This window comes from Hesperophylax consimilis, unplaced genomic scaffold, assembly GCF_061612785.1.
Source record: "Hesperophylax consimilis isolate HC1 unplaced genomic scaffold, BYU_Hcon_1.0 scaffold_41, whole genome shotgun sequence".
Taxonomy (NCBI): Eukaryota; Metazoa; Arthropoda; class Insecta; order Trichoptera; family Limnephilidae; genus Hesperophylax; species Hesperophylax consimilis.
In genome coordinates, this window is record NW_028301271.1 from 39,794 (window position 1) to 66,839 (window position 27,046).

General features: G+C 37.3%; 1 protein-coding gene across 1 annotated transcript; it reads right to left on the minus strand.

Moving 5' to 3' along the window:
- Window positions 1-846: 846 nt before the first annotated feature.
- LOC149408922 (uncharacterized) lies at window positions 847-22,006 on the minus strand. The gene is made up of 6 exons (XM_089650288.1): window positions 21,898-22,006; window positions 19,451-19,572; window positions 15,541-17,459; window positions 13,478-13,601; window positions 11,612-11,956; window positions 847-1,156 (listed from the first exon to the last, which is right to left on the minus strand). Exons 2-6 carry the CDS (start codon window positions 19,474-19,476, stop codon window positions 847-849), a joined length of 2,724 nt encoding a protein of 907 aa, XP_089506414.1. The 5' UTR covers window positions 19,477-19,572; window positions 21,898-22,006.
- Window positions 22,007-27,046: the final 5,040 nt, after the last annotated feature.

The window sequence follows — 27,046 nt, forward strand, 5'->3', positions numbered from 1 at the left end:
TTTAATTTGTTTTAAATCGTTAAATCTTGGAAAATAATTGAAATATTTCAATAAAAATTTCTAGGTAGTAACTAACACGCATACCCAAGCTACAAAAGTACTAAACGAAAATCGAATATTATTTTAAATTGCAACTCAATTAAACTTGTAATATGGTAAGTTTTTAGATTCTCACGGCCAAAAGCATTTTTGTTGTTTGTTTTTGGGGTGTTATGCCGTGTTGCGCTAACTCCTTCTTTAGCCGACGTTTCGGACAGCGTTGCAGTGTCCATCATCAGGGCAGATCCGGTAGATCCGAAGATGTGTGATGATGGACACTGATGATGGACACTGCAACGATCCTGATGATGGACACTGCAACGCTGTCCGAAACGTCGGCTAAAGAAGGAGTTAGCGCAACACGGCATAACACCCCAAAAACAAACAACAAAAAAAACTTGTAATATGTTTATTATAGTCCGCCTATCGGTATTTGCCCATACCTGTTTTCTTTAAATACACCCGACATCTCTCGCTCCCTTGCACATAGGAGTTGAATGGGGCGGAACAGAAGTAGATTTTCAGGGTCATAAAAACCCTCATTCTAGGAATTGAATTATTACAATAACAAATTACATACTATCCTTTTGTTGAAATACCGATGTAAACGAAAGGCAAAGAAACCCGGCTGAAGTGTGTTAATACTTGCTATGCGAATAAGATGGTACTCTTTAGCTTTTGGTAATTTCACTACACAGAAAAATAATAGCATTTCGTTAAAATTTACTTTAAAGTTTATAAAGCCCATTGATAAAGTAATTACAATTACCGTTTGACTGGTCCCGAAGAATAGCCTCCTGGGAATTGTCACATCTGGTGCTGCTTTCGCCGGAGATCACAGTCAGAGTCTTCGTCAAAATTCTTCGCCAGCTTCTTGGTGGAATTGCGCTTCAGATTCTTCGGTGAGGACTTATTCTCAACGGATGATCGCCGAGGAGTGGCTTTCTTTGGCGTTTTACCGGGAGTCCTCTTGCTGGACTTCTTCGCGGAGGAGCTTCTCCGCCTCCCAGGGGGTTTGTCTTTGTCTGGAGTGTCGGGGAGCGAGGTCAGGTCCATCACTGGGCCGTTGGAGGTGCTGGCTTTGTCAGTCGGGAAGTATCGCAGTACTTTCTTCTTCCTGCAAAATAATTTGTAAATTATAATACAGTTTTGTGTCAGAATCAATATCGACTGTGCTTTGGTAAAAAGCTTCAAGCCACAAAAAGAAAATTTTACAGGAGACGATAAAGACGAATATTTACAGATTCGTAAAACTAATTAAAAGTCTTGAAGTTTATGTTTTTAGCTGCATATTTAAATATTGGCGCCACATTAATTTGGTTCGCTCTTATGTCGCCAGAGGTGCGCTCTGTCGGCCAACAGGGAAACTACTCCAGCTGTCATGCATATCGGCAGGTAAAGAGTGGATTAGCTGGACCTGCTGGACACGCGAGAAGTGGCAGCCCACGGTCCGAACTGCCAGAGCCAACGGCTGGGATTTTAAGCTGCACAATGCACGATATAACCTTACTCCTTATTGGATGTTATTATTGTAATGGACCGTGAAGACAAATTATATTTCATCATAACCATTTACTTGGCGTTTTATTATTGCTAACAATATGAAAGTGGTTATTTTTTTTTCCAAATTTTGATGTAAAATATTGCAATGCTATTTGTAAGTGAGTTATTTGAGGGTTGAGTAATTTCATCTACAGATTTCTCGAAATAACATTTTTTTTTTCTCAACAAATTTAGTTTTTAGTATTAAAAATGCCTTAATCAGCAAAAATTACTCTAAAATGTTGTACTTCGAAGACTATCCTATACGAAACCACTGAAAAGTAACATTCCCAAATAATGTGGCTTTAACCCTTAGGAGCCGGAGCCCTGCATTTGCAGTGTTGAAGAATTGTGCCCACGCACTACACGAAGCACTACAATTGCAGTGTCGACCTTACACCTTCAGTTTGCCTTTGGATATTACTTCTACTGTGTTTGTTAAACACAAACATCAAAATGTAACTATATCAAGTAGAGTCTGTCTTTATGTTGGTCTTAATAAAAATATTTTTTATTTATTGAATATTTAAGGGTTAATGTATTTTGAAAAATTCTGTGGGTAAAATGAAGAATGTGTGGATGAGTCAAAAAGTTTGAGTAGCCAAGTCCAATTACATAGTTACATATTAGGGGTAGGCAGAGAGAGTGGACTGCCAAACAACTTCATCTCAGCACACACTCTTTGCCTAATTCACATCACATCATCTTATAACATATTATGTACTCTTCTGTTATTCTGACTCTTGACGTGGCTGTCCCAAGTTATTAATTAACCATGCCATCGCTTCCATGAGGAACTGTACAATTTTTACTATTCATATGATATGAATAGTAAAAATTGTACAGTATTCATCATACATAACTTAATTGTCTTAGGACGGGTTGTTTCGGAGAACTTGAACAATTCTTCAAATTTCAAAGTTAATTTTCAAGTTCTGTGAATGATATTTTTAAGTTCTGTTTTTATTTCAGTTCTGTCAATCAACTAGCCTATTGTTTCTGCTATCGTGGTACGAGAACACGCCGTCAGATGGAATGCAGGAAAACACTTCTTCTTCTTGACATATAAATTTATTAATTCACAATATAATCGCAGAGGATCTTATTTTCCTCTGCTAAAACTTAAACTGAAAGAAATAAAGGTCTAGTTTCCTCTATTCTTCAGTTTTACCTAGGTTTACATAAACCTAGTGATTATCTCACGACTGACAGCGTAGGTACGTCTGTACCTACCCGTTATAGCAACACTGCAATACTGTCCTTTTTCTGGGAGGTATCTGTATTTAAACTAAATTCTGAAGGACATTTTACCAAAATAAAGATGTTCCACCCGCTCGTTGGCAAACAACATTCTTAACATAAAATAAAATGCATTTAACTATTCTTAATGATACAAACGTGACTTAAACAATAGAAATATTTTAAAGGAATTATTTTGAGGGAGATGAAACTTTATTTGGGGTTTTTATTACTATGGGACAGGGGTGGGAAAGGTATTGGCAAATATTTTTAGGCATAATGGTTTAACTAGGGTCATCATAAAATCGAAGGCGAACAGCTCTATTTGAAAACTGCCGCCGCTTGCAGTAAAATGTCACCAATTCTTAAATCATAAATGATACAAACAAGGCAATATGTTTATAAAAATACCAGGCCAATGAATTGTTTTATTGTAGGGTCGAATGTGCAAATGTGGGAAACTGCACTTACTTTGAAAATACGAACTGTGGGAATGCGCCTGAAGGCTAAATTTTATTGAGCAATAGTAAACGTCGCATTCTGGAAGATACATACCTCCTCCCGTGAAGATACTTCACAAAATAGGAAAAGAATGCGACTGTTATCTTTATTAGGTACCTGCTGCTTGTCTACGAAAATTACCAGTTAAATTTATTAAATTACTAAAATAAAAATATTTATGCTACTCTTAAAACTAAAAATTCCTAAAAGAATATGTAAATCTTATGACTAAAGATTGTGTAGTAGGTAATGTCTTAAAACTAGAAATTCCGTAAAAAATGTAAATCTTATGACTAAAAATTGTGTAGTAGGTAATGTATTAAAACTAGAAATCCCGTAAAAATGTATATCTTATGACTAAATGGTTGTAGTAGGTAATTTCGCATTCACCTCCCCCCGTGAATTCATTTCACCTAGCGGATAAAAAGAATGCGATGGTTGTATCTTCAATACTGCTACTTTAGTAGCCGGTCTGCGAAACGTACCGTGATTCGTTTGAATATCTACAACGCGAACTTGTCCATCGGCTCCGGGGTATACTTTTACTACCATACCCTTTGGCCAGGTATTCCGGGGCAACGTGTTGTCACATAGGATGACTACATCGCCCACCTTTATAGGTGGTATCACGTCATGCCATTTAGAACGTTTTACCAGTGTAGGTAAATATTCTTTTACCCATCGTGACCAAAATTGGTCGGCAAAAAATTGTGCAATACGCCATTGCTTTTTTAGGCATAAATCGCCGTGATTAAAGACCCCTACGATTGGGGTGTCATATTTATAACCTAACAGGAAATGATTTGGTGTTAGACTTTCAAAATCCTTGCTATCGAGAGAAACGTGTGTGAGTTTTTTTTTTTTTTTTTTTTTTTATTGGTTTTCAAGTTACAATCCCGTTAAACTTCAATAAAGCAGTTTGTCAACAGGATGTTAATGATCAATTACATACATACACACATAATATTATTACTATAACCATACAATTAACACAACTAAATTAATATAAACTATCTCTATTTAATAACCATTGTTTCAGCATATATCTCAATCTATTTGTGGAATCGCAATTTTTTATATTAATGGGTAACATGTTAAGCATTTTTGGCACGTTAAATTCTAGGGTTCGCCGTCCGTATTTATTATTATATTTTGGAACAAGCATTCCGTCATTCTTTGTAAACCTTGTATTATATTCATGTTGCACTTTCCTTTTATAATCAGACTCAGATATATGTTGGATCAATATTTTGTACCATAATAAGGCCTGCACCGGTAATATTGTTAAATTTCGATACAACAATGAAATGTTTCGTCTCTGTGAAAAAATATGTTTTTGAGCTAATAACTTCACCATAGAATTTTGTACTGATTGCAGGTGGTTTAAATTAGTTTTACAAGAGTGACCCCAAGTAGTTAAACCATACCGTAAAGTTGATTCTGCGAGTGATAGGTAAATAATTTTTAAAATATTCACCGGAACGAAAACATTTTAGTTTGTATATCCTACCCACTATCGCTCTCAGCCGCTTGCAAGTTTTGTTTATTTGTGAATCCCACTTGAAATGACAATCAACAGTCACCCCCAGTGGTCTACTATTAACTATATTTTCTGCTTCTAACAGCAATGTGTGCAAAGTTTCCGGGCGTGGTGCTTGCTCGCGTAATATGGCGTAAAACGTAGTTTTAATTGATTTTATTAGACTTTCCCAGGAGCCTCCGTGGTGAGGAGATCCTGGCGGATTAAATTTCCAATTTATTTTCCTTACCGACATTTCGTTATTTAATTTGTCCTGGTTTAGAGATGATAATGATTCTGATAATACCTTATCAGTACCTCTAAGGTTTGTTCCATTATCACTCCAAATAGTTAGCGGGTAACCGCGCCTAGCAATAAAACGTCTGATTGCTAGTATGGCGGAATCCGTAGTCAGGGAATCCGCGATTTCAATATGCACGGCTCTTGTTGATAAACATGTAAACAAAACACCGTACCGTTTTTCATTTCTGCGCCCTATTGTTACTTTCATGGGACCAAAGTAATCCATGCCTGTGTGTGTAAAAGGACGTATATGATGTTGTAACCTTTCCATAGGTAAACATCCCATTAGAGGTGCCTGTGGTTGGGCTCTCTTATTTTTGCAAGTTTGACATATATATTTAATTTTTCTAATAGACTGACGCGCATTAAGTATCCAATACTTTTGTCTTATTGCATTTAAGACGTGTTCAACTCCACCGTGGCTAGACATCTCGTGAAACTGTGTAATTAATAATTGAGCTAACTTATCTTTATTGTCGAGAATTATCGGGAAGACTGTACTTAATTGTACGTCTTCAATCGCCGCAATCCTACCCTGTATGCGTATTATTCCATTTACATCTAAATACGCACTTAATTGTCTTAATCTACTATCTTTTGGCAATCTTTCGTTTTTGGATAAAATTATAATTTCTCTATGAAACGTTCTTTTCTGAGACTCTTTTATAAGAAAATGTTCTGCTGAAGTTAAGTCATCAGCAGTAAGAGAATTATTTTCTGCTTGTTTGCCTCTACATTTGTTGATGAATTTAAAAACGTACGCTGTAGCTCTTAATAATCTTGAATATTTGGAGAATTTATTTAAGTCTATGAAACATGCCGCCGATGTGGTGAGTAAGATAGCCGATGGTTTTAACTCTAATAGTTCTTTGTTTATGCTATCACACTGTTTAGCCAAATTCTCTTGCGGCCATACTTCTGGAGGTGATTTTAGGAATTCGGGACCAGAAAACCATCGCCCCTCTAATCCTAAATCTGTCATCCTAGTATCTCTGGTAGCCTCATCTGCTATATTATCTTTAGTTGGAAGCCACCGCCAGCATTCTGAACCAACTGTTTCTTCCAACTCACCTAACCTATGCGCAACAAAAGGCTTAAAATTTCTTGAATCAGATTTTAACCAGCACATTACGGTTTTTGAATCTGTCCAAAATTGTTTCGAGTTAAAGGTGAGCGTGTGTTCACCGATTATACATTTATATAATCTACTACCTAAAAGGGCTGCTTGCAATTCTAAGCGCGGAATTGACATCGGCTTGATTGGGGCTACGCGGGTTTTGCTAGCAATAAAATTTACGAAGACCTGACCATTAGCATTTTGAACACGACTATAAGCTACACAACACATTGCCTTTTCGCTCGCATCACAGAAAATATGAAGTTGTCTGTCTACGGCGTTTTCCCCACCGCATAAAATCTCGTAATACCTAGGAATTTTAACTTTACTTATTGACCTTAAGGCTTCCAACCAATGAAGCCATTCATTAAAATTACGATCATTTAATTTCTTATCCCAGTCAGTACCCGACCTCCATACATTTTGCAGTAGTATTTTAGACCGAACTGTCAGGGGTGCTAAAAACCCGGGCGGATCGAATATTGTCATAATGACTTTCAACATCTGCCTTTTCGTGGGTCTTTGCTTCCCAGAAATAATATCTCCGGGAATTTTTTTGAAGCTTAGATCGAATGACAATGTGTCTGAATTTGGATCCCATTGCAAACCTAATGTTCTCTGTATGTTTTCCTCTTGTTCGAAACAAACAACATTCTTCGACCTGTGGGCTACTGGAATGTTTTCTAGCGCCTCTGGCGCGTTACTTGCCCAGCTGGTGATATTAAACCCGCCTTGAGCATGTATGTATGTAATATCTTGTATTAATTTCTTCGCACTTTCTACTGAATTTACACTATCTAAATAGTCGTCCATGTAATGTTTTGTTTTTATTGCTTCGACGGCCTGGGGATACTGAGATAAAAATTGATCCGCGTTTTTATTTTTTACGAATTGCGCCGAACAAGGTGATGATTTTGCGCCAAAAATCATTGAATTCATAGCGTATACAGACGGGGCTACCTTACGATCTTTTCCTCTCCATAAAAACAACTGAAACGGTGTATCTTCATCAATAATTTTAATTTGTAAAAACATTTCTTGGATATCGGCGGTGAATGCAATTTTATTTTGCCTAAATTTAAAAAGCATTCCTAGCAGAGAATTATACAGATCGGGCCCGGTTAAAAGCCTATCATTCAAAGAAATTCCCTTTGATTTTGCCGCCGCATCAAATACAACCCGAAGCTTTCCTGGCTTACTTGGGTTGTAAACAGCAAAATGTGGTAAATAAAATTTATCCGAGCTATCCGGATACCTACCACTGAAATTGAATTTTTTTGCATATCCTTTCTCTAAATAATGTTGTATTTTGTTGCAGTAGGCTTCCGCAAATTCAGGGTCTTTATCCATTCTCTTTTCTAAAGTTTTTAATCTATTTTCCGCAACCTGAAGACTATCAGGAAAATATCTTTCTTCTTCCTTCCACAGCAAACCCGTCTCCCAATGACACCCCTGACTAGCGCGTTTTGTGGTACTTTCTAACAGGGAATATGCACATTTATCATTTTTGCATATTTTCGGGCTCACTACTCCCATCTCGTCTATCTTAAAACTCTCTTTGATAATTTCATGCAATTCGCTATTTTCATTTTCCTGAACATGAAAATTGAATTCTACACTATTTCCCGTTTTCTTTGCAATATGGCCGAGCGCGACCCAACCAAGCTTTGTATAAGATAATGATACCTTATGTTTATCTCCCTGAACTATTTTTCTGGAAATAATTAATTCCCAGTTGTTTTGCCCGATTAACATTTGGGGTTTTACATTCCTTTCAAAGCGAGGGGCGTTTTTTAAGTGTTTATTACTCGAAATGTAAGAATTAGACAGCGCCATTTGAGCTGGTATCTTTAAATCCCGAACGGTTCGAGCACTAGCTATGTACGATTCTACTTCGTTTTTACCTTTTATTTTTACATTTATTGACATAGAATCCGCGTTGTTGGAGCTCATTTCATTGACTCCATGCAATGAGAGGTCACTAACTGGTCCAGACAAACCGATTTGTTTGGCTACTTCTTGGTCTAACAATGTGACGGTTGACCCATCGTCTAACAGCGCATGAATATCTCGGCTCCCGAGTGGCCCGTATACCGTAATCGGAATAATTTTTAAAAGTACTTGATTACTTTCCCACGTGTTTGTGACAACTTCATCGGTTTCCACCCGATTGTGATTAACCAATAAATCATGAAATTTTTTGTTTGGTGATTTTAAATTTACTTTACAATTAAAACGGGAATGTCCGTACCCTAAGCACTTGTAACAAACATTATTATATTTAGCAATTTCCCATCTTTGCGTTATTGGGACATTTTTAAATTTTTCACATTGCCAAATCTGGTGTTCTCCTTTGCAAACACAGCACGGTGGTTTTCCATTATTAGTGGTGTGATAAAGGAATTTTTTTGACGTATCGTACGGACGTTCGAAATGATTATTTTTGGATGCATAAGGCCTATTAAAATTTTGTTTATTTTGATGTTGATTAGCTTGTCGTGGATGATAATTATTACTATACTGCTTGAAATGGTTATTGGAAGCGAATTTAGTTTCGTTACTGATTTTAGAATTAAAACTTATTCCCGAGTCACGTGAATTAATGACGATTTCTTCCAGCCAAAGTGATAAATAGCAGAGTATTGGCTGTGTTGTGTTCCGCCTATCTTTGTCTGTAAGCCACAACGTTCGTAGTGTACTAGGCAGTTTACCGATTAATGTCGATAACAAATCTGGATTGTGCAAATGTCCGATATTTTTAAATGATTTTAACATAGAAATTAAATTTTTTACTTTACAAGAAAATCGAATTATGGCGTCTGAACTGGTATTCTCATCTAATTTACTTAAATTTCGGATCTCACCAATAGTTTTTTGTATGATGTGATCCGTGTTGCCAAAAATATTTTCTAACGTATTTATTATTTCCTTGACATTGCAAGGAGATAATAGAAGGGAAGAAACCGCGTCACGCGCCTCTCCTTTTAACGCTTTTTGTAATCTATATAAATTTTCGCTGTCAGATACTTTTAAGAAGTCTGTGGTATGATGGTATATTGATTTGAACGCAATCCATTCAATTGGATTGCCGTTAAATGTGGGAAGATCATTAACTTTGGGCCTGGTATTATATAAAGACATTGCCTTACCAATTGATTCCGCGAGACGGTCTTCAGTTATAGCAGGTGTTGGTCCCTGGAATCGGCCCTGCGACTCTGGCCACTGTTGCCCGTCGCGTTGCTCTGCTAAGTTGAATGGCTGCTCTGATGTAGGCAGCTCCCAGTAGCTACTGCTTGGCTGCTGAGGCTGCGTCGACTGCAGCTGAAGAGATTGCCCTACCGAGGGCTGCTGATCCGATGTTCCTCTGGGTGGGAGTAGCTCGTACCGCCCGCCCTGCTGCTGCTGCTCCAACCGCTGTCCCAAGTGCAGCGGAAGAGTCTGCTCTGCCCGAGGCTCCAATTGCGATGGGAGAGTCTGCCCTGCCAAGGGCTGCTGCTCTGAGGATCCTTTTGGTGGGAGTAATGCGTACCGCCCACCCTTGTGCTGCTCCAACCGCTGTTCCAATTGCAGCGGATGAGCCTGCTCTACCCGAGGTTCCATTTGCGACGGGAGAGTCTGCCCTGCCAAGGGCTGTTGCTGTGCAGTTCTTGTGGGCGGTTGTAGTGATAACCGCCCATCATGGAGCAGTTCCTGTTGCTGCTCCATTTGAACTCGAAGAGGCTGTTCATCGTGATCTCCAAGTTCTGATGATGAACTGTGATGTGACTGGTCCACCCAGTCATTGACTCTATCCTCGAGAGTCCGTTGCGAAGTCCTTGATGCAGCTTCTAAAACGAGCGCCGCATGTTGCTCCTCTGCTTCCAAGACTGACATTGCTGCAGTCATCTTTGCTTCGGAAGCCTTTGCTTCGGAAGCCTTTGCTTCCGCGGCCATCTTTGCTTCAGCCATCTCCGTAAGTAGGCGGGCCTTTTGTCTCGTGATGTGCACCTTGGTTGCTGAAGCTTTTATTTGAGCCTCCATCCAGCTGCTGCTGGTTCCCGCCTTGCTGCCGGAGACAGATGACGTCTTTGAGTGTTGTCCCGCTTCCATGATGCTGCTGTTCCCGATGCGGCTCGAAGGACCATATGTTTCTGCTATCGTGGTACGAGAACACGCCGTCAGATGGAATGCAGGAAAACACTTCTTCTTCTTGACATATAAATTTATTAATTCACAATATAATCGCAGAGGATCTTATTTTCCTCTGCTAAAACTTAAACTGAAAGAAATAAAGGTCTAGTTTCCTCTATTCTTCAGTTTTACCTAGGTTTACATAAACCTAGTGATTATCTCACGACTGACAGCGTAGGTACGTCTGTACCTACCCGTTATAGCAACACTGCAATACTGTCCTTTTTCTGGGAGGTATCTGTATTTAAACTAAATTCTGAAGGACATTTTACCAAAATAAAGATGTTCCACCCGCTCGTTGGCAAACAACATTCTTAACATAAAATAAAATGCATTTAACTATTCTTAATGATACAAACGTGACTTAAACAATAGAAATATTTTAAAGGAATTATTTTGAGGGAGATGAAACTTTATTTGGGGTTTTTATTACTATGGGACAGGGGTGGGAAAGGTATTGGCAAATATTTTTAGGCATAATGGTTTAACTAGGGTCATCATAAAATCGAAGGCGAACAGCTCTATTTGAAAACTGCCGCCGCTTGCAGTAAAATGTCACCAATTCTTAAATCATAAATGATACAAACAAGGCAATATGTTTATAAAAATACCAGGCCAATGAATTGTTTTATTGTAGGGTCGAATGTGCAAATGTGGGAAACTGCACTTACTTTGAAAATACGAACTGTGGGAATGCGCCTGAAGGCTAAATTTTATTGAGCAATAGTAAACGTCGCATTCTGGAAGATACACCTATAATAATATAATTTGAATAGGACTTTCACAGAACCCGTAAATGAACGTTGAAATTTGATGAATTGTTCAAATTCTCCGAAACAACCCGTCCTTAGTAACAATCTTAAGTGGTAAATTAAGGATGTCCACTGATTCTGTATAATTATTTCCCCCCATAAGTATTCTGAACAATGAGGAGTACAAATGGTAGTTAGTCCCAGAATTTAAGCACTGAAATAAATCTAGTATTGCATGGTGGAATCGGCACACATACACCTCAGGAATCTCATTTCAACAGCATTCAATCCTTTCTCTGCCCGTTCGATGCCTCACTGCCATACATCGTGATAGGCATAGCACTCCATTGTGGACTGCTAGCCTTGCTAAATTAGCCTAGAAAAATTAGACGAGTTTAAATATAAACTAACTAGCGCATCGCTATTTACCTTTTCTTTTTCTGATTGGGGTTAGGAGGCTGGCTGGAAGTGGCACTCGTTAGGTTGCTAATCTGAATGTTCTGGAACGCCATGTTGGCCATCACGGTGGGCCGCATGCGGTCGGGTGGCTTGAGCGACCCATACCTGCCCACGGCGTACGGCTGGCGAACAGCCGCACGAGCCGCCGTGTGGCTGCTTCCGGAGTTGGGATGTTGGAAGTTGGGATTGATGAAGCGGGACTTGTTGGAGTAACTTGTTGACGGACGCGGCTTGAAGATGCTGTCGGTACCCGAGTCGGGCAAGATAGATCCTCCAAAGTGGTTAACCATATTGTGATTAGTAATCGGTATCAATCTGCGGACAACACAATAGTTAGTATATTTTTTAATAGTAAATTTTTGAATCAAAAAAGAAATACTGCTATTCATAAAAAGTAAAATAAAAAAGTAATGGTTAAAGATTATAGAGATCAGAAGAAAGATAAATGGTTAAGGGAATAATGGTTAAAGAATTCATAATCTGCTCTTTTTTTTGTTATTTGTTTTTGGGGTGTTATGCTGTGTTGCGCTAGCGCAACACGGCTCAACAAATAACAAAAATACTGTTGGCCGTGAAAATCTTAAATCATAATCTGCTCTTTCGTCGATGACGCTAATTTAATTATTTTTGGGAAAAAAAACTTTTTTGTAAGTTACGCGTTATTAAGATGAATTATTTGTCTACGCCTGTAAATACATAATACAAATAAATAGACACAAACTCAATTCTTTTAAGAAAGTCGTTCAAAAACAATATTGGATTGAATCACCGATACAGGCACTGCCTCCCCAAACTGAAAAATCTCCATAAAAAAAAATTTAACAAAAAAAAAGTATTATACTGCCCTGATGAGGCTACGGTTGTAGCGAAACCCGGTCGGCATTAAGTATTTACCCATAAGTGATGTTTACAAAGTTACTGTTTAATTTTAAATTATAATGTCACATCACAAAGTAACCGCTTCATATGAAGAAAAAAAAAAGTCGAGATGTCGATGTCGCCAAAAAAGATGTCGCCACTTCCGTTTGCATTTCGCACTTGGACGGGCCCAGGCCACAAATAAATAAGCACAAACTCGACAACCAAGAAAACATTAAAATATTATATAATAGGTGGACATAAAAGTACAATAAGAAGGAAACCAAAACCAAACAATTACCGGGAAACTTCAAAACCTGGCTTATTATAGTACCTATATAGAAATTACATCAAAAAGTCCCAATTTTGAAGTAATTGTATCAAACATGAAGCAACATCATTTCTCCAAAAACTGAAAGGGAAACCTGTAAATATGAATTTTTGTTTGATCCAATTTGAGAATTTTATTTTGTTTGTCTATTACATACTTACTATTTTCATGTAACTTTTTTTTTATTTTCCGTGTAAATTAATTCAATAAATAATGTTTATTTAAATATACATTGATTGTCTTCTTTTCGAAATGGCGGGAAGGGGTAATATCGACTTAAGCAACAAAATTTTGGGGTAATGGTTAAAAAAGTTCCCCGACCGCTGATTTAAGTGATGGGAGCTATGAATTTTTAATTTCAGGTTTCCTTCCGAGTGAACATATCTTATCTCCATCAATTAAAATATTTTTTTAATGTTCAACTACAATAGCTTAAAGTCGCCCAAATTAATTTTCAATTTCACCAAAACTGGCTAGCAAAAATACAATTTAAAAAAAAACACGCAAATGCCAGCAATTGGAAAATGAAAACTGCTAATTTTTATAGGCTCTACATAGAAAAGAAAAAAATCTGAAATCTGTGTATTTTCAAATACAGTACGCTACAGAAGAGTTAAGAGGAGAAGAGAAATGAAATGTGAAATCACCTGGATGCCATTATATTGCTGACGGGGAAAACATTTTGAGAAACAAATGGTGGCGGCACTTTGTAGTTCTTCTTGGACATCTTTAAATCTGGTACAATCATCACACCATTTGCTTTCACCACTCCTGAAAATACATAAGCATTTAATATTAATTTTTGAGAACTTTTCAAACACCAAATTAGGCAGATAAAATATTTTAGGCAGGGGCTCTCACGAACTTTATCATTAACAATTATTTATATTTTAGTCTACATTCACTAAATACTTAGTCGTATATTACCAATTCAACTATCTGTGGACATTTATAATTGGTCTGTTTCTTTTCCATTCTCCGCTGTGTATTAAATTAATATTAAGACTGTTTATGTGTAGAATAATTTTCTCAGTTACCCGCGTAACGTAGTCCTTAAAAGGACTTTTTAACTCCTGACGTTTCGGACAGATCTCACTGTCCATTTTCAGAGGCCTTATGTCTTGAGTTTTGTCTCAAACTGAACGCTTTCGCGTGTCTGTTCGGTCCAGAAGTTTAGGTACAAGTAGGCCTCTGAAGATGGACAGTGAGATCTGTCCGAAACGTCAGGAGTTAAAAAGTCCTTTTAAGGACTATGTTACACCTGTGAAAACAAACCTTAACCATAACACATATTTATATTTTTAGTAATTTTTAGAAAACAATTTTAAATGAAGGAATAACAGTTCTTCGCTCTAGTTCATTTTTATCCAACAGACAAAAAAGGTAAATCGGGAGAAATAGCGCTTCAAAGATTTTTTTACGAAAAATGCATATACAATGAAATTAACTTAATTATAAGCTTACTAAAATGATTAAGGACGGGTGGTTTCGGAGAATTTGAACAATTCATCAAATTTCAACGTTCATTTTCGGGTTTTGTGAAAGACTTATTCAAGTTCTGTTTTTATATCATTGTAGGCTAGTTGCTTGACAAAACTGAAATAAAAACAGAACTTGAAAAAATCTTTCACAGAACTTGAAAATGAACGTTGAACTTTGATGAATTGTTCAGATTCTCCGAAACAACCCGTCCTTAAAGTGATAGAAATTATAATTTTTATGTAAAATTCGATCCAAATATTTAAAATTACGCAGAAAACACGTTTTTAATATGGATGTAGGTACGACAAAGTGTTTTGGATAAACATGCTCGGAATGTTGTTGATTTTGGTGGACAAACTGCGTCTTGAAAACAAATTAAAAATAATTTCTCAATTTTTTTTGTTCACTTGTATCGTATAAATAAATGCTTTTTGAGAAAAATTGCATACTTGTTGTGGACCAAAACGAACTAGAGCGATGAGTTTACAGACTGAAATTAACAAAATTTATTATAAGAGGCAATCGGTCACACTCTTTTATAGTCCATTCTTCTCATCCTCTTACGCCGTCTCTTTCATACTAGACATCAATTATGTGGTTACTGGATAAAACAGAACAAAATAAAATAGCAGGTTAGTTTGGGTCAGGTTAAGTAAAGATTAGGTGTTTCGTGACTCTGAATTGTTTAAACGCTTTTTCCGCTCGAACCAATAAGGAGGCTAGGATTCAAATTTTACTGGTTTGAATCTGCGCAGTGTTGCTTTGATTTGAATCGAGCCGCCCCCACGCCGTAGCGAAAACGTCAGCTAATGACAGTCGACGAAAGCACCGTACTGAGAAAAAAACCGATGTGTCAATTCAATTTCTAGCCGGAGTTATAATTAGTTCAATCTTAAACGAGTGCCTGTGAATTCCTCCACCATACGAGCGCTGCCAAAAGAACCATATCATCGAACATCACAACCAACTCTTCCGTAAGTCACATTAGCGAATACCTATCTTTTTGGTTCAGCGAACAGAGCGTTAATTTACATAGGCACATACCTGCCTAGATTATAACCATTATAATCTAACTAACCCATGTGTCGATAGTCTGCGCGATTATCGCATAAGATTGTTTTTTTTTTCCTTCAATTTATCTTCACATTATAATATTGTCACTGTTCTGTTTTGTCATGGAACCCCGGTCGTGACAATGTCTACTATATATTATTACATATTTACTTACTTTGTTGTTCTCTTTCCGCTTCATACTCCAGCCACGCCAGTTTCCTATCGTCCTCGTCCAACTGTTCCTCGAAGAGGTCCCTCAGAAGGGAGTCATGTTCGGGCATGCTCCAAACATACGGCAGACAAGTACCATTGCCACCAGCTACCGCCTTCCCTTTGCCACCGGTCAGTTGGTTGTCCAACATGACCATTGAAGATGATATCCTCTCAGTGTTGTTGGTTGCTTGACTGTCACTGGAAGCTCGGTTAGGCAGCATGACTATCGAAGAAGATGTCTCCCCAAGACTGTTGAAGCTAGTTATTTGACTGTCACTGAATGCTTTGTTAGTCAACATGACCATGGAAGATGATACCTCATCGGTGCTCTTGGTAACTTGACTGCCATCTGATGCTGCGTTAGTCAGCATGACTATGGAAGATGATACCTTCTCGGTGCTCTTGAGAACTTGACTGTGATCTGATGCTGGGTTAGTCAGCATGACTATGGAAGATGATACCTTCTCGGTGCTATTGGTAACTTGACTGTCATCTGACGCATGGTTAGTCAACATGACTATCGAAGAAGATACTCTCTCAGGACCATTCAAGCTGGTTACTTGACTGTCACTGGACGCTCTGTTAGTCAAAGTGACCATCGAAGATGATATCTTCTCAAGATTGTTAGAGATGGATAATGGTTCACTGGCTGACCGGTTAGTAAGCATGACCATTGAAGATAATATCCTCTCAGTGTTGTTGGTTGCTTGACTGTCATCTGACGCATGGTTAGTCAATATGATTATCGAAGAAGATACTCTCTCAGGACCATTCAAGCTGGTTACTTGACTGTCACTGGACGCTCTGTTAGTCAAAGTGACCATCGAAGATGATATCTTCTCCAGATTGTTAGAGATGGATAATGGTTCACTGGCTGACCGGTTAGTAAGCATGACCATTGAAGATAATATCCTCTCAGTGTTGTTGGTTGCTTGACTGTCATCTGACGCATGGTTAGTCAACATGACTATCGAAGAAGATACTCTCTCAGGACCATTCAAGCTGGTTACTTGACTGTCACTGGACGCTCTGTTAGTCAAAGTGACCATCGAAGATGATATCTTCTCCAGATTGTTAGAGATGGATAATGGTTCACTGGCTGACCGGTTAGTAAGCATGACCATTGAAGATAATATCCTCTCAGTGTTGTTGGTTGCTTGACTGTCATCTGACGCATGGTTAGTCAACATGACTATCGAAGAAGATACTCTCTCAGGACCATTCAAGCTGGTTACTTGACTGTCACTGGACGCTCTGTTAGTCAAAGTGACCATCGAAGATGATATCTTCTCAAGATTGTTAGAGATGGATAATGGTTCACTGGCTGACCGGTTAGTAAGCATGACCATTGAAGATAATATCCTCTCAGTGTTGTTGGTTGCTTGACTGTCATCTGACGCATGGTTAGTCAACATGACTATCGAAGAAGATACTCTCTCAGGACCATTCAAGCTGGTTACTTGACTGTCACTGGACGCTCTGTTAGTCAAAGTGACCATCGAAGATGATATCTTCTCCAGATTGTTAGAGATGGATAATGGTTCACTGGCTGACCGGTTAGTAAGCATGACCATTGAAGAAGATATCTTATCTTTGTCACATATCTTACTTTTGTGCAAGGCATTTGTTGGGTTATCCGGGGCCAGAATATCGTCTTTAGACATGTTAGTATTGTCATTGAAGTTTATAGGATTATTGTTGTGTTCTGTGGCTACTTTGTCAACGATAGACACTTCGGCAGCGGCCCAACAATCAGTTCCTTTAAAGTTTTCAGAATTACGTTGTTTACTCTCCAAGCGGGTGGCGGCCAATACTCTGGCCAGAACATGATCAGATGGGAAGCTTGGGATTGGCTGCGGTCCGTTTGGAATGGGGTTAATACTGAAAATAAAAAGTAATAAATAATAAAATCCCATATCAAAAAGGTCATCTACAAAATAAAGTTGAAATATCTGACGGTGAGCATAATAAGATTTCACATGGCATAGTTGAAGCGAAGCAGTGACAATTGATAGATACTCAAAATAAATACATGCCCAATACTTGGTTAAAAACTAAATGAAACAGCTCAACTCAACAATTGAGCTGGAGAACGACTTTCTGGCTGTTGTGTTTTCTTCTTCCTACAACATACACATTTTACCGGCATATTAATGGAAGATGCTCCAAAGAATTCCCTTGTGCACGCACAACGGGGAAACATGCCGAACGCGAGCCTAGCACATTTGTACAAGGTTGACAGTCACCATACGAGAAAGGATAATTTTTACCAGTTGTGTTCAACAGCTCTACTCTGAAACGGTTTGGCGGGTTCTGTTTTTACTCCTTCCTACAGCACGGGTCTCTTTAAAGCACGGCTTCACACTTCTTCATCTCTTTAAAAGACCCATTCACATACAGCATTCCCAGAGGTGTCTGATTTGGGCTCTGAGGCCGACAGGGTTATTTATTTATTTATTGGATGATTTTTATAGCGCCGCTTTTGCGAAATATCACCTCAGGGGCGCTGTACAGTTAATGCAGATATTACAAAAAAAATAATATAAATATTACAAATTGAAATTAAGTTAAATAAAATGATGTACAGAAACAGGTGACACGGAGATGGAGAGTCTGCTGCAAGAATCCTAGGTGGTGAGGAAACTGGACCAGCTGCTGCAGCGAGAGAGTCCACCGCGTCCACCGACAGTGCCAGCACGAGGTTCGTCATCCTTCCAGGTATGTGTCTGCTGCTAGGTATGAGCGCTGATACAATGTCCTCTCATGGATTCCAGACCTTGGCAGCACCGCTGTGACATTCGACGAAGGTAGAGGATGGAGACTCTGCAGCAAGAATCCCAGGTGGTGAGGAAACTGGACCAGCTACTGCAGCGAAAGAGTGCACCGCGCCACCAACAGTGCCAGCACGAGGTTCGTCATCCGTCCAGGTATGTGTCTGCTGCTAATTAAGGTGATTTTGAACAGACAACCGAAATGTGGCATGGAGAGAGGTAAAAAGGAGATTTGTACATACAGTGGTGCCTCACACAACGAACGCCTCGCACAGCGAATGCTGCACACAACGAACTTCCTTTTCGTTCATTTCACGGTTCATACAACGAACTTCGCTTCACACAACGAAGTCGCCCGATCTTCTACGATCACTGCCGATTAATTGCATCCTCCCGCGCAGGCAGTCGTTAGACTCGTTAGTCACTGCGTAGTACGCTTTACATACGCACGTATCGCAGCAATCGTTCTTCATTACGAATTAAATCGCACACGTATCACGGCAGTCGTCCTTTTAAGATAAACTCAACATTTTTTTATATGATGGGTTCTAAAAAAAGCAGGAAGGTGATTTCTCTTGAAATGAAACAGGAAATAATTAGAAGGAGTGAATGTGGGGTAAAACAGTGTGAAAGCAGTTCAGGAGTTTACCAATGCCCACTATCCGGATTCCGCTGAAGCAAACAGGATCAACGACCTGTACTCCGATACTCTTGTCCGTTATTTCCGGCAGATGTTGAAGAAAAGAGAGAAACAAACGACTTTGGACAGGTTTTTCACTGCACCATCGGCGGAAAATGGATGAAGATGTGCAAGATTCGATTATTTCTTAAAATTAAAAAATGTGTGTTTTTTTCATTATGTTTTTAGATGTATCTAAATAAAAATAATAACAAAAAAATTATCTTTTTTTTATGTCATCTTACCATATTTTATGCTACAGAACGAATTATTTTTTTTAACATGTATTGTTATGGGAAAACGCGTTTCACATAACGAACTTTTCGCATAACGAACTTGCTCCTGGAACGAATTAAGTTCGTTGTGTGAGGCACCACTGTATTTGTTTTTGGCTTTACTGTATCTGTATCTCAAATATTTACAAGTAGAGTTCACTGAGCTCCGCCATGTTGTAATGCCGGTCCACTTGCTGTTCGTCCACCACCCGGAAGGCGACGGCTTGTTTGGTGACAGATCTTTCGTAGATCTTCTCTTCAATTGTACCCTGAAGACAGTAATACAGTTAAAACTCTTCAATGTTTTAAAAGATGTAAATCGATATCAGAAGCTAATCTATTTAGCAATAATAAACATCTCCCAACTGGCAGAAAAATTAGAAGCTTGGTCCGACAGGTAGGAAGATGAGTTTAAAATACTTTGCATGTTGGGCAACGGTTTTTATGAGATCATTATCGTGATTCATTTTTGGATTACATTGGAACCCTCTTAAGAGGTTTTCCAAGGGACCGGCAAAAAAAACTTCTTAAGCAGGAAAACATCTTAAGAGGGTTTTCAATTTTCTCTTAATTTTGTATCAAATTGACATCCAATTGAAGGATTTTTAAATATTGTAATTGTATAATAGGTAGATGAAATAAAACATATGTTTCGTCTGCTTGCTACAAAAAGTTCACTTTAAGTTGATTTTAAACAAAAAAAACTGTCTACTTATACCAAATAAATGTAAAGAAGATAAGCTAACTTAAAATACCAAATACCAAAAAAAAAACTAAAATGTTTATTACGAAAAGGGGGATGAAAGTGAAATGTAACAGAGCAACCACCAACCACGAAACGTAAACCCAAACTAAAAGTATATTTTCATTTGCATGATAAGGAAAGATGTCTAAAATATTAACAAAAGGGATAAGAAAAGATGACAAAAGTCAAATGTTTCGTCCTAATGCTAGGTCCCATTTAATGTAGAGTGTCAGATTAAGTCATTTTTACAAAGTGTTTAAAATTTACACCAGTCAAAAAATATTATAAATAACCCCCAGCAACGCCGGGTACACGTTGGCTAGTTAGGAATAGACATAATTTTTGAAAACAAACGAAAAAAAATTAACATGGTCAATCTTACGTTTTTTCGTCAAAACACTAAATTAAAATTACTGAAACGAACAAACGACAAAAACAACATATTTTAATAAAAAAATGTATTTATATGAATAATGCACATATAATAGGAATTGGGGAATTTTTTCGAATGTTTGTTCTACACGAGGGTAGATAAAATAAATCAGATTGTCGGGTTGATCTAGACGGAATATGAAGATTTATTAAATTGGTAAGTTCTGGTAATAATTAATTATAAAAATGCTTAGATATTTGATTTGTTCGTCATTGAAAGGATGAATAATTATTCTTCTCAGTTTGTGTCAAATATTTATAAATTATTAGGTACATTTGATAAGATAAAATAAAATGTCAAAGTGCGTGATTACGAATTGGTGGGATTTTTTCATTGAGAGTTGAAAGTTAACAAAATATTAATATTTTTTATTCTATAAACGGTATGAAAAGTGATGTGACAGTTTTCTTACTCATTACCTACACAAAATAAATGTGTTATAAACACAGACATAGGAATATTCATATGTCTATGGTTATAAACATATCGAATTCTATCAAAATTGAGGACGTTTTGAGTCAAAATGTTAGTTTTTTTGTTAACATTTTCATCTTAAAAAAATATTTTTTAGAAATACCTATCAATGTGTATTTCATCAAGTAGAAACATTTCAAAGGTATTTTTATTTAATTTCTAAAATGGTATTTCTTTTTACGACAACTTTTAAAATAAGCAAAATATAGAACATCTTAGATAGGTACCTCGGGAGCATTCTTGTTGGTAAAAACATTTTAAAACCTCTTGTGTTAAATACCTAATGGCGCGGATACGCTTGCGAGCCGTTAATATTAGTACGAGAGCCCACGACCAAAATTTTTGTCTCATAGCAATATGGCCAAAACCGCATCAAATCGATAGATACGATTATCCTGAACTCGAAAATACCAATATCAGACATTTTCCGCGTAGCGTTTGATCTGACCGAATTTTCAAAATTGTCAAAGAATTTTACCGAACTGCATCATAGCAATAGGTATGTCTGATTTGCAGACTGTAGTTGAATGATAGTTCTGAGATACCGGAAACATATTTTTCAGATGTTAGTGGTGTAGCGCAAACCCGTAAAATCACTTAAAAAAATTAAAAATGAGACAAAAAAAATGTCTCATAGCAATACGTCTGAAAATCTTTTTTATTAGTAAATTTTGGTTATTTGATGCGAACAAAACAATTTTCAGACGGAAATGTGAACGCATTAAATTTTGGGGTAAGCTTCGGTTTATGGGTGAAATTCCTAAAAATTAAAACTAGTTATTTTTATACTAACTTTGGGCCGGGGAATCCGAATCTGGAAGAATTAGGTGGCGGCAAGCAATATTAACTGAATTACACGACTTTAAAATTTCGGCGCACAAAAAATTTAACTGGCCATTTTGAACGCTTTTTGACAATAAAAATAGTTATCTTTATACTAACTTTGGGACGGGGAATCCGAATCCGAAAGAATTAGGTTGGGGCAAGCAATATAAACTGAAATATACGACTTAAAAATTTTAGATGCAAACAATATACAACGGCATTGCCGATGCGTTTTTTTGACAGTAAATCCATAGAAAAATAACCAAAGATATATAAAATTAAGTGTTGCTAGTAAGCAATAATATCAATAACGTAAAATAACATGTTTATAATTTCAGTAATATTTCATATTCAAACAGTTAGATTTAGGTTTATTATCACGAAAGGTGAGTTTTTATGTCGGGGGAGACGAAAATATATGCATTTTATATTTTAATTTTGCTGAAAACAGGTTTTTGGTAATCATGGCATCAATACGAGAAGTTGAAAAAAAAAATTATCCGTATTGCTATTGTAAGAAAGGTTTTGGGTGGTACGCCTGCTTGTTGAATGCGTAAGAGCGAGATGACTGATAGGGGTATAAAAGATGACGGATGCATCTACTCGCTCTCTTTTACCAAACCGACAGCTCAGAGATAAGACGTAGACAATCCGTACTAATTGTTAATAAATCATTATATTGGAACACGCGTTATAATTATTGTGTTCCACAAAGTCTGTAAATAACAGAATAACAGTTATTTAACAGTGGCGCAGCCTACGGAAATCAGTAAAACATTGATTAAAAGAATCAACGCGCGAGATTTCGCTCAAGGAAATACGCGATATTATCGAAAAGTTCGGATTGCAACATATTATTCGGGTCGGTAAAAAAGGCCGGACCGAAAATATTGTTTTCTTCACTGAAAGGAGTGAAGAAGAAGAAGAAGCCACCGGAGCCAGCCAGCTTCTCGGAAGGGGGAAGCACGGAAGGTCCAGGGCGTCAAGCGGCAGCATCTCCAAGGGTCAAAGGATCGGAGGGGTCCGGGCCACAAGAGTGGTCTGGGGGCAGCCATCAGCAGCACCAGGGTCAAGGATCGGTGTTGCCAGGTCTCAGAGCGGTCTGGGAAGAGCCATCCAGCAACAAGGGTCAAGGAGCGGTTTCCTGAGAGGGTCCAAGGAGCAGATTGGAGAGCGGAGAAATCTTTGGGAAGTTTTTTTTTCTGTTTTTCTTTTCTTGTCTTGTGGGTACCTTCTGGGTAGAGGAAGCATGGAGTCAGGATTGGGGTCCTTCAGTTTGCGTGACGGTAACTGGGAGAACTTCAAGGTCCGTCTCGAGCAGTACCTCCTTGTGAATGATGAAAAGTACGCATCGGATGTTAAAAAAAGAGCTATTTTCCTAAATGCTTTGCAAGATGATTGTTTTTCTTTACTGGTAAATTTGTGTATTCCAAAAAAAGTAACGGAGGTTGATTTAAAAGATTTAATATCTAAGCTCAATGAATATTGTTGTACGACAAAATGTTTCTTTGAAGAAAGGTCACAGTTCTATTCAGCTAAACAAAGGAATGACGAATCAGTTCGCGATTTTGCTGTTCGTTTAAAATCTCTTTCTAGCAATTGCAAATTCGGGAATAGTTTATCAGAGAAATTAAGAGATTTCTTTGTATTAGGTTGTAAACCCGGTAAGATTAGAGAAAAATTATTTCTCGACAGTGAATCATATACTTTCGAAAAATGTGTGCAAGTAGCAGAGTGTATTGAACTTGTAGCATCAACCCAATCTCAATCAGCTGATAACAGAGTTTTAGCTAATTTAACAGTCGGCGGAGGTCGTGTCTCACCTAATACGCATGTGAAAAAGAGAGATGAATATAGTTTCAAGCGAAGCAGTAGCTGTAATCGGGCTCGTTCGCCGTTTCATCATGTTTCAAAGCGTAATTGTACGGTTTGTGGTTATAATAATCACACGGCGGTAGAATGTAGATTCAAAAATTATGTATGTAAAATTTGTGGTACTAAAGGTCATTTGGCAAAACGGTGTAAACAGGTGACAACACGTAAAAACGTGAATATTTTGTTATCTGATGGAATGGTTGGTGATGTACTAAGTATTGAGCCATTTTATATAGAAGTTTCACTCGACGGAATAAATAATAAATTCATGGTAGATTCTGGAGCATCTTGTAGTGTAATTCCGGAAGAATGTTATCTCAATAAATTCAGCAGTATTGAGTTATTGCACGAAAACGTGAGCTTACGGAGTTTTGATAATACGCTCATTGGTGTGGTAGGTACTTTCACACCGATACTAGAGTATAATGGTCTACAACACCGACTAAAGATTATTGTCGTGCGTAGTTCGTCACTTTCGATTTTAGGACGTGATTTCATGAATCTCTTTAACGTGGGGATAACGGGGATCGTTAATTGTGTAAAACAGAACACATTAAAAGAGCGATTAGTAAAAAAATTTCCAGAAGTTTTTACGGATAAAATAGGAAAGTTTAACAAGTACGAAGTGAATTTAACCTTAAAAGATTGTGCTGTACCGATATTTCGTAATCACAGAATAATGCCGTTTGCTTTGAAGGATAAAGTTGAAAAAGAATTAAGTATTTTACTTTCTAACGGTATTATAGAACAAGTTCAGTATAGTGAATTCGCGAGTCCAATCGTACCTGTGATTAAGAAAGATGGTAGCATTAGATTATGTGGTGATTATAAATCTACAGTGAATAATCAGTTATTAATTGACAAGTATCCGTTACCTAGAATTGAGGAATTATTAACCAAAGTGAATGGAGGCAAGGTTTTTGCTAAAATTGATTTAAAATCCGCATATAATCAGTTTGTTTTGAAAAAGGAGTGTAGACGTTTCACAACAATAAATACCCACTTGGGATTGTTTCAATATAAACGTTTAGTGTTTGGGTTAGCACCAGCGCCAGCAGTTTTTGCTAAAGCAATGGCAAATTGTTTATCAGGATTACGGAACATGACGTTCTACTTGGATGATATTATTGTTATAGGAAAAGATGAAGTCGACTTAGAAAAAAACGTGTGTCTCGTTTTAGATAGGTTAAAAAGTTGTAATTTAACGGTGAATAGTGAAAAGTGTGAATTCAATTTAAAAGTTATTGAATTTTTAGGTTATAAAATAAGTGAGCAAGGAATTCAACCGTGTCAGCGGAATAAAGAAGCCATTTTAAACGCGTCAGCGCCTAGTGATTTAAATAAATTGAGAAGTTTGTTAGGTATGGTTAGTTATTATCGTAATTTTATTCCAAACATGGCAGATATATTGTCACCATTATACGATTTACTTAAAAAAGATGTTAAGTTTCAATGGGATACAGAACAAGAAAACAGTTTTGCGATAATAAAAAAAATATTAACTTCGGATAGGATTTTAACGCATTTCGACGAGAATATTCCTGTGAAACTTGTCACGGATGGAAGTTTGAATGGGATCGGAGCAACGTTAATCCATGTATTTAAAAACGGCGTAGAAAGACCAATAGGGTTCGCAAGCAGAACTTTAAATAAAGCGGAAAAAAATTATTCGATTTTGGATATTGAAGCAACAGCTATAATTTTTGGAATTAAGAAGTTTTATCAATATTTGTATGGCAGAGAATTTATTTTAGCTGTAGATAACCAGCCTTTGGTCAGAATTTTCGGTCAGAATAGAGAAATTCCTAAGATTGCGGCGTCAAGATTACAGCGTTATGCAGTTATGTTAGGATCGTTCAATTTTACGATTGAATACGTCAAGTCGAAAAATAATTGTTCAGACTTTCTGAGCAGGTGTCCAATTGAAAAGGTTAGCTGTGAAGATAATATAGAGTCTGGTTACATTAATTATTTTGAAAATAACGGGTTTAATTTGTCTTTAGACGTGATAAGAAGTGAGACCGAAAAGGACGAAATTTTAAGTCAAGTAAAACAATTTCTTATCGAGGGTTGGCCAGCATCAGTAAAAAAGGCACAAAATGTTAATTTTATTAGAGTTTTTTGGGAAAAAAGGTTGGAATTGTCATTGATAAATGGGTGTATTTTATATCAACATAGAGTTGTTATTCCTGAGTCTTTAAGACAAGAAGTTTTAAAGATGTTACACAGATCTCATTTAGGGGTTTTTAAGACTAAAGGCATTGCGAAAAGCTTTGTCTGGTGGCCAAAAATTAATCTAGATTTGGAGAAAATAACAGAAAATTGTAGAGATTGTTTAGAAATTAAACCAGAATCACAAAAGAGTTCATTAGCAGTATGGCCTTATGAACCTGAAGTATGGTTCAGGGTGCATATTGATCATGGTAGCTTACATAATAAAAACTTTTTAATTGTGATAGACTCTTCTTCGAAGTGGATCGAGTGTCTGGAAGTGAACAGTCTGTCTTCAAAAGAAAATGTTGAAGTACTTCATAGATTATTTTCACAATTTGGTTTTCCAGCAACTTTAGTTAGTGATAATGGTACGTGTTTTTGTTCTGAGGATTTTGAAAATTTTTGTAAGAAAAATGGTATGAAACATATTACTAGTCCAGTTAACCACCCGAGTAGCAATGGGCAAGCTGAGAATGCTGTTAAAACCTGTAAAAATTTTCTTAAAAAAATTTGTAAAAATAATAGATTTCCTTCAGATTATAAAGAAAAGTTAGGTAACTTTTTAACTGACTATAGAAATACCGTTCATGCAACAACAGGGTGTGAACCATCTGTATTATTAATGGGAAGAAAAATTAGAACAGTATTTGACTCTCTGATTCCTAGGAAGGTTGAGGAAAGAACGAATACTTCAAGTTCTACTCGTCAACAAAAAGTAATAAGAAAGGTTATTCAGAGTCAAGTCAATCAGAAAAGACAATATAAGGGTAGAAATAAGTCAGATTTGAATATAGGTCAGAAAGTGATGACTAGAGATTTCAGAGCTCAGGGTAATAGGTTATGGGTCCCTGGGGTTATTGTTGAAAAAAAAGGTAGAAAAATATATATCATAAAAATTAACAAGTCTAATATGGTGTGGAAAAGACATTTAGACCAAATAAAGAAATTACATGTTTCATGGCAGGAGGGAGATAAGCCGGAAGTCGGTACGTCTGACACTAGGGAACTGTCGACGGATGAAGTTAATCTCTCAGGTATGTTACGTAATAGAAGTGACTCTAATACTGTTTCTCCATGTTTCAGGTCTAACCCATGGCAGGGAAGACTTCGGCCAAGATGAGGAGCTCGCAGTCCAGGAGGAGGAGTGGACGGGCGACGAGACAAGAGAAGGGAAGCA

What these genes read in the sequence shown, in the direction of transcription:
- LOC149408922 (XM_089650288.1), bottom strand. Translation starts at nt 19,476, where the DNA reads ATGGCGGAGCTCAGTGAACTCTACTT. An exon ending in AGCGGAAAGAGAACAACAAA is followed by an intron (nt 13,602 to 15,540) that starts GTAAGTAAATAT and finishes ATGTATTTTCAG; the next exon opens with GAGTGGTGAAAGCAAATGGT. An exon ending in AGCAATATAATGGCATCCAG is followed by an intron (nt 11,957 to 13,477) that starts GTGATTTCACAT and finishes TGTTGTCCGCAG; the next exon opens with ATTGATACCGATTACTAATC.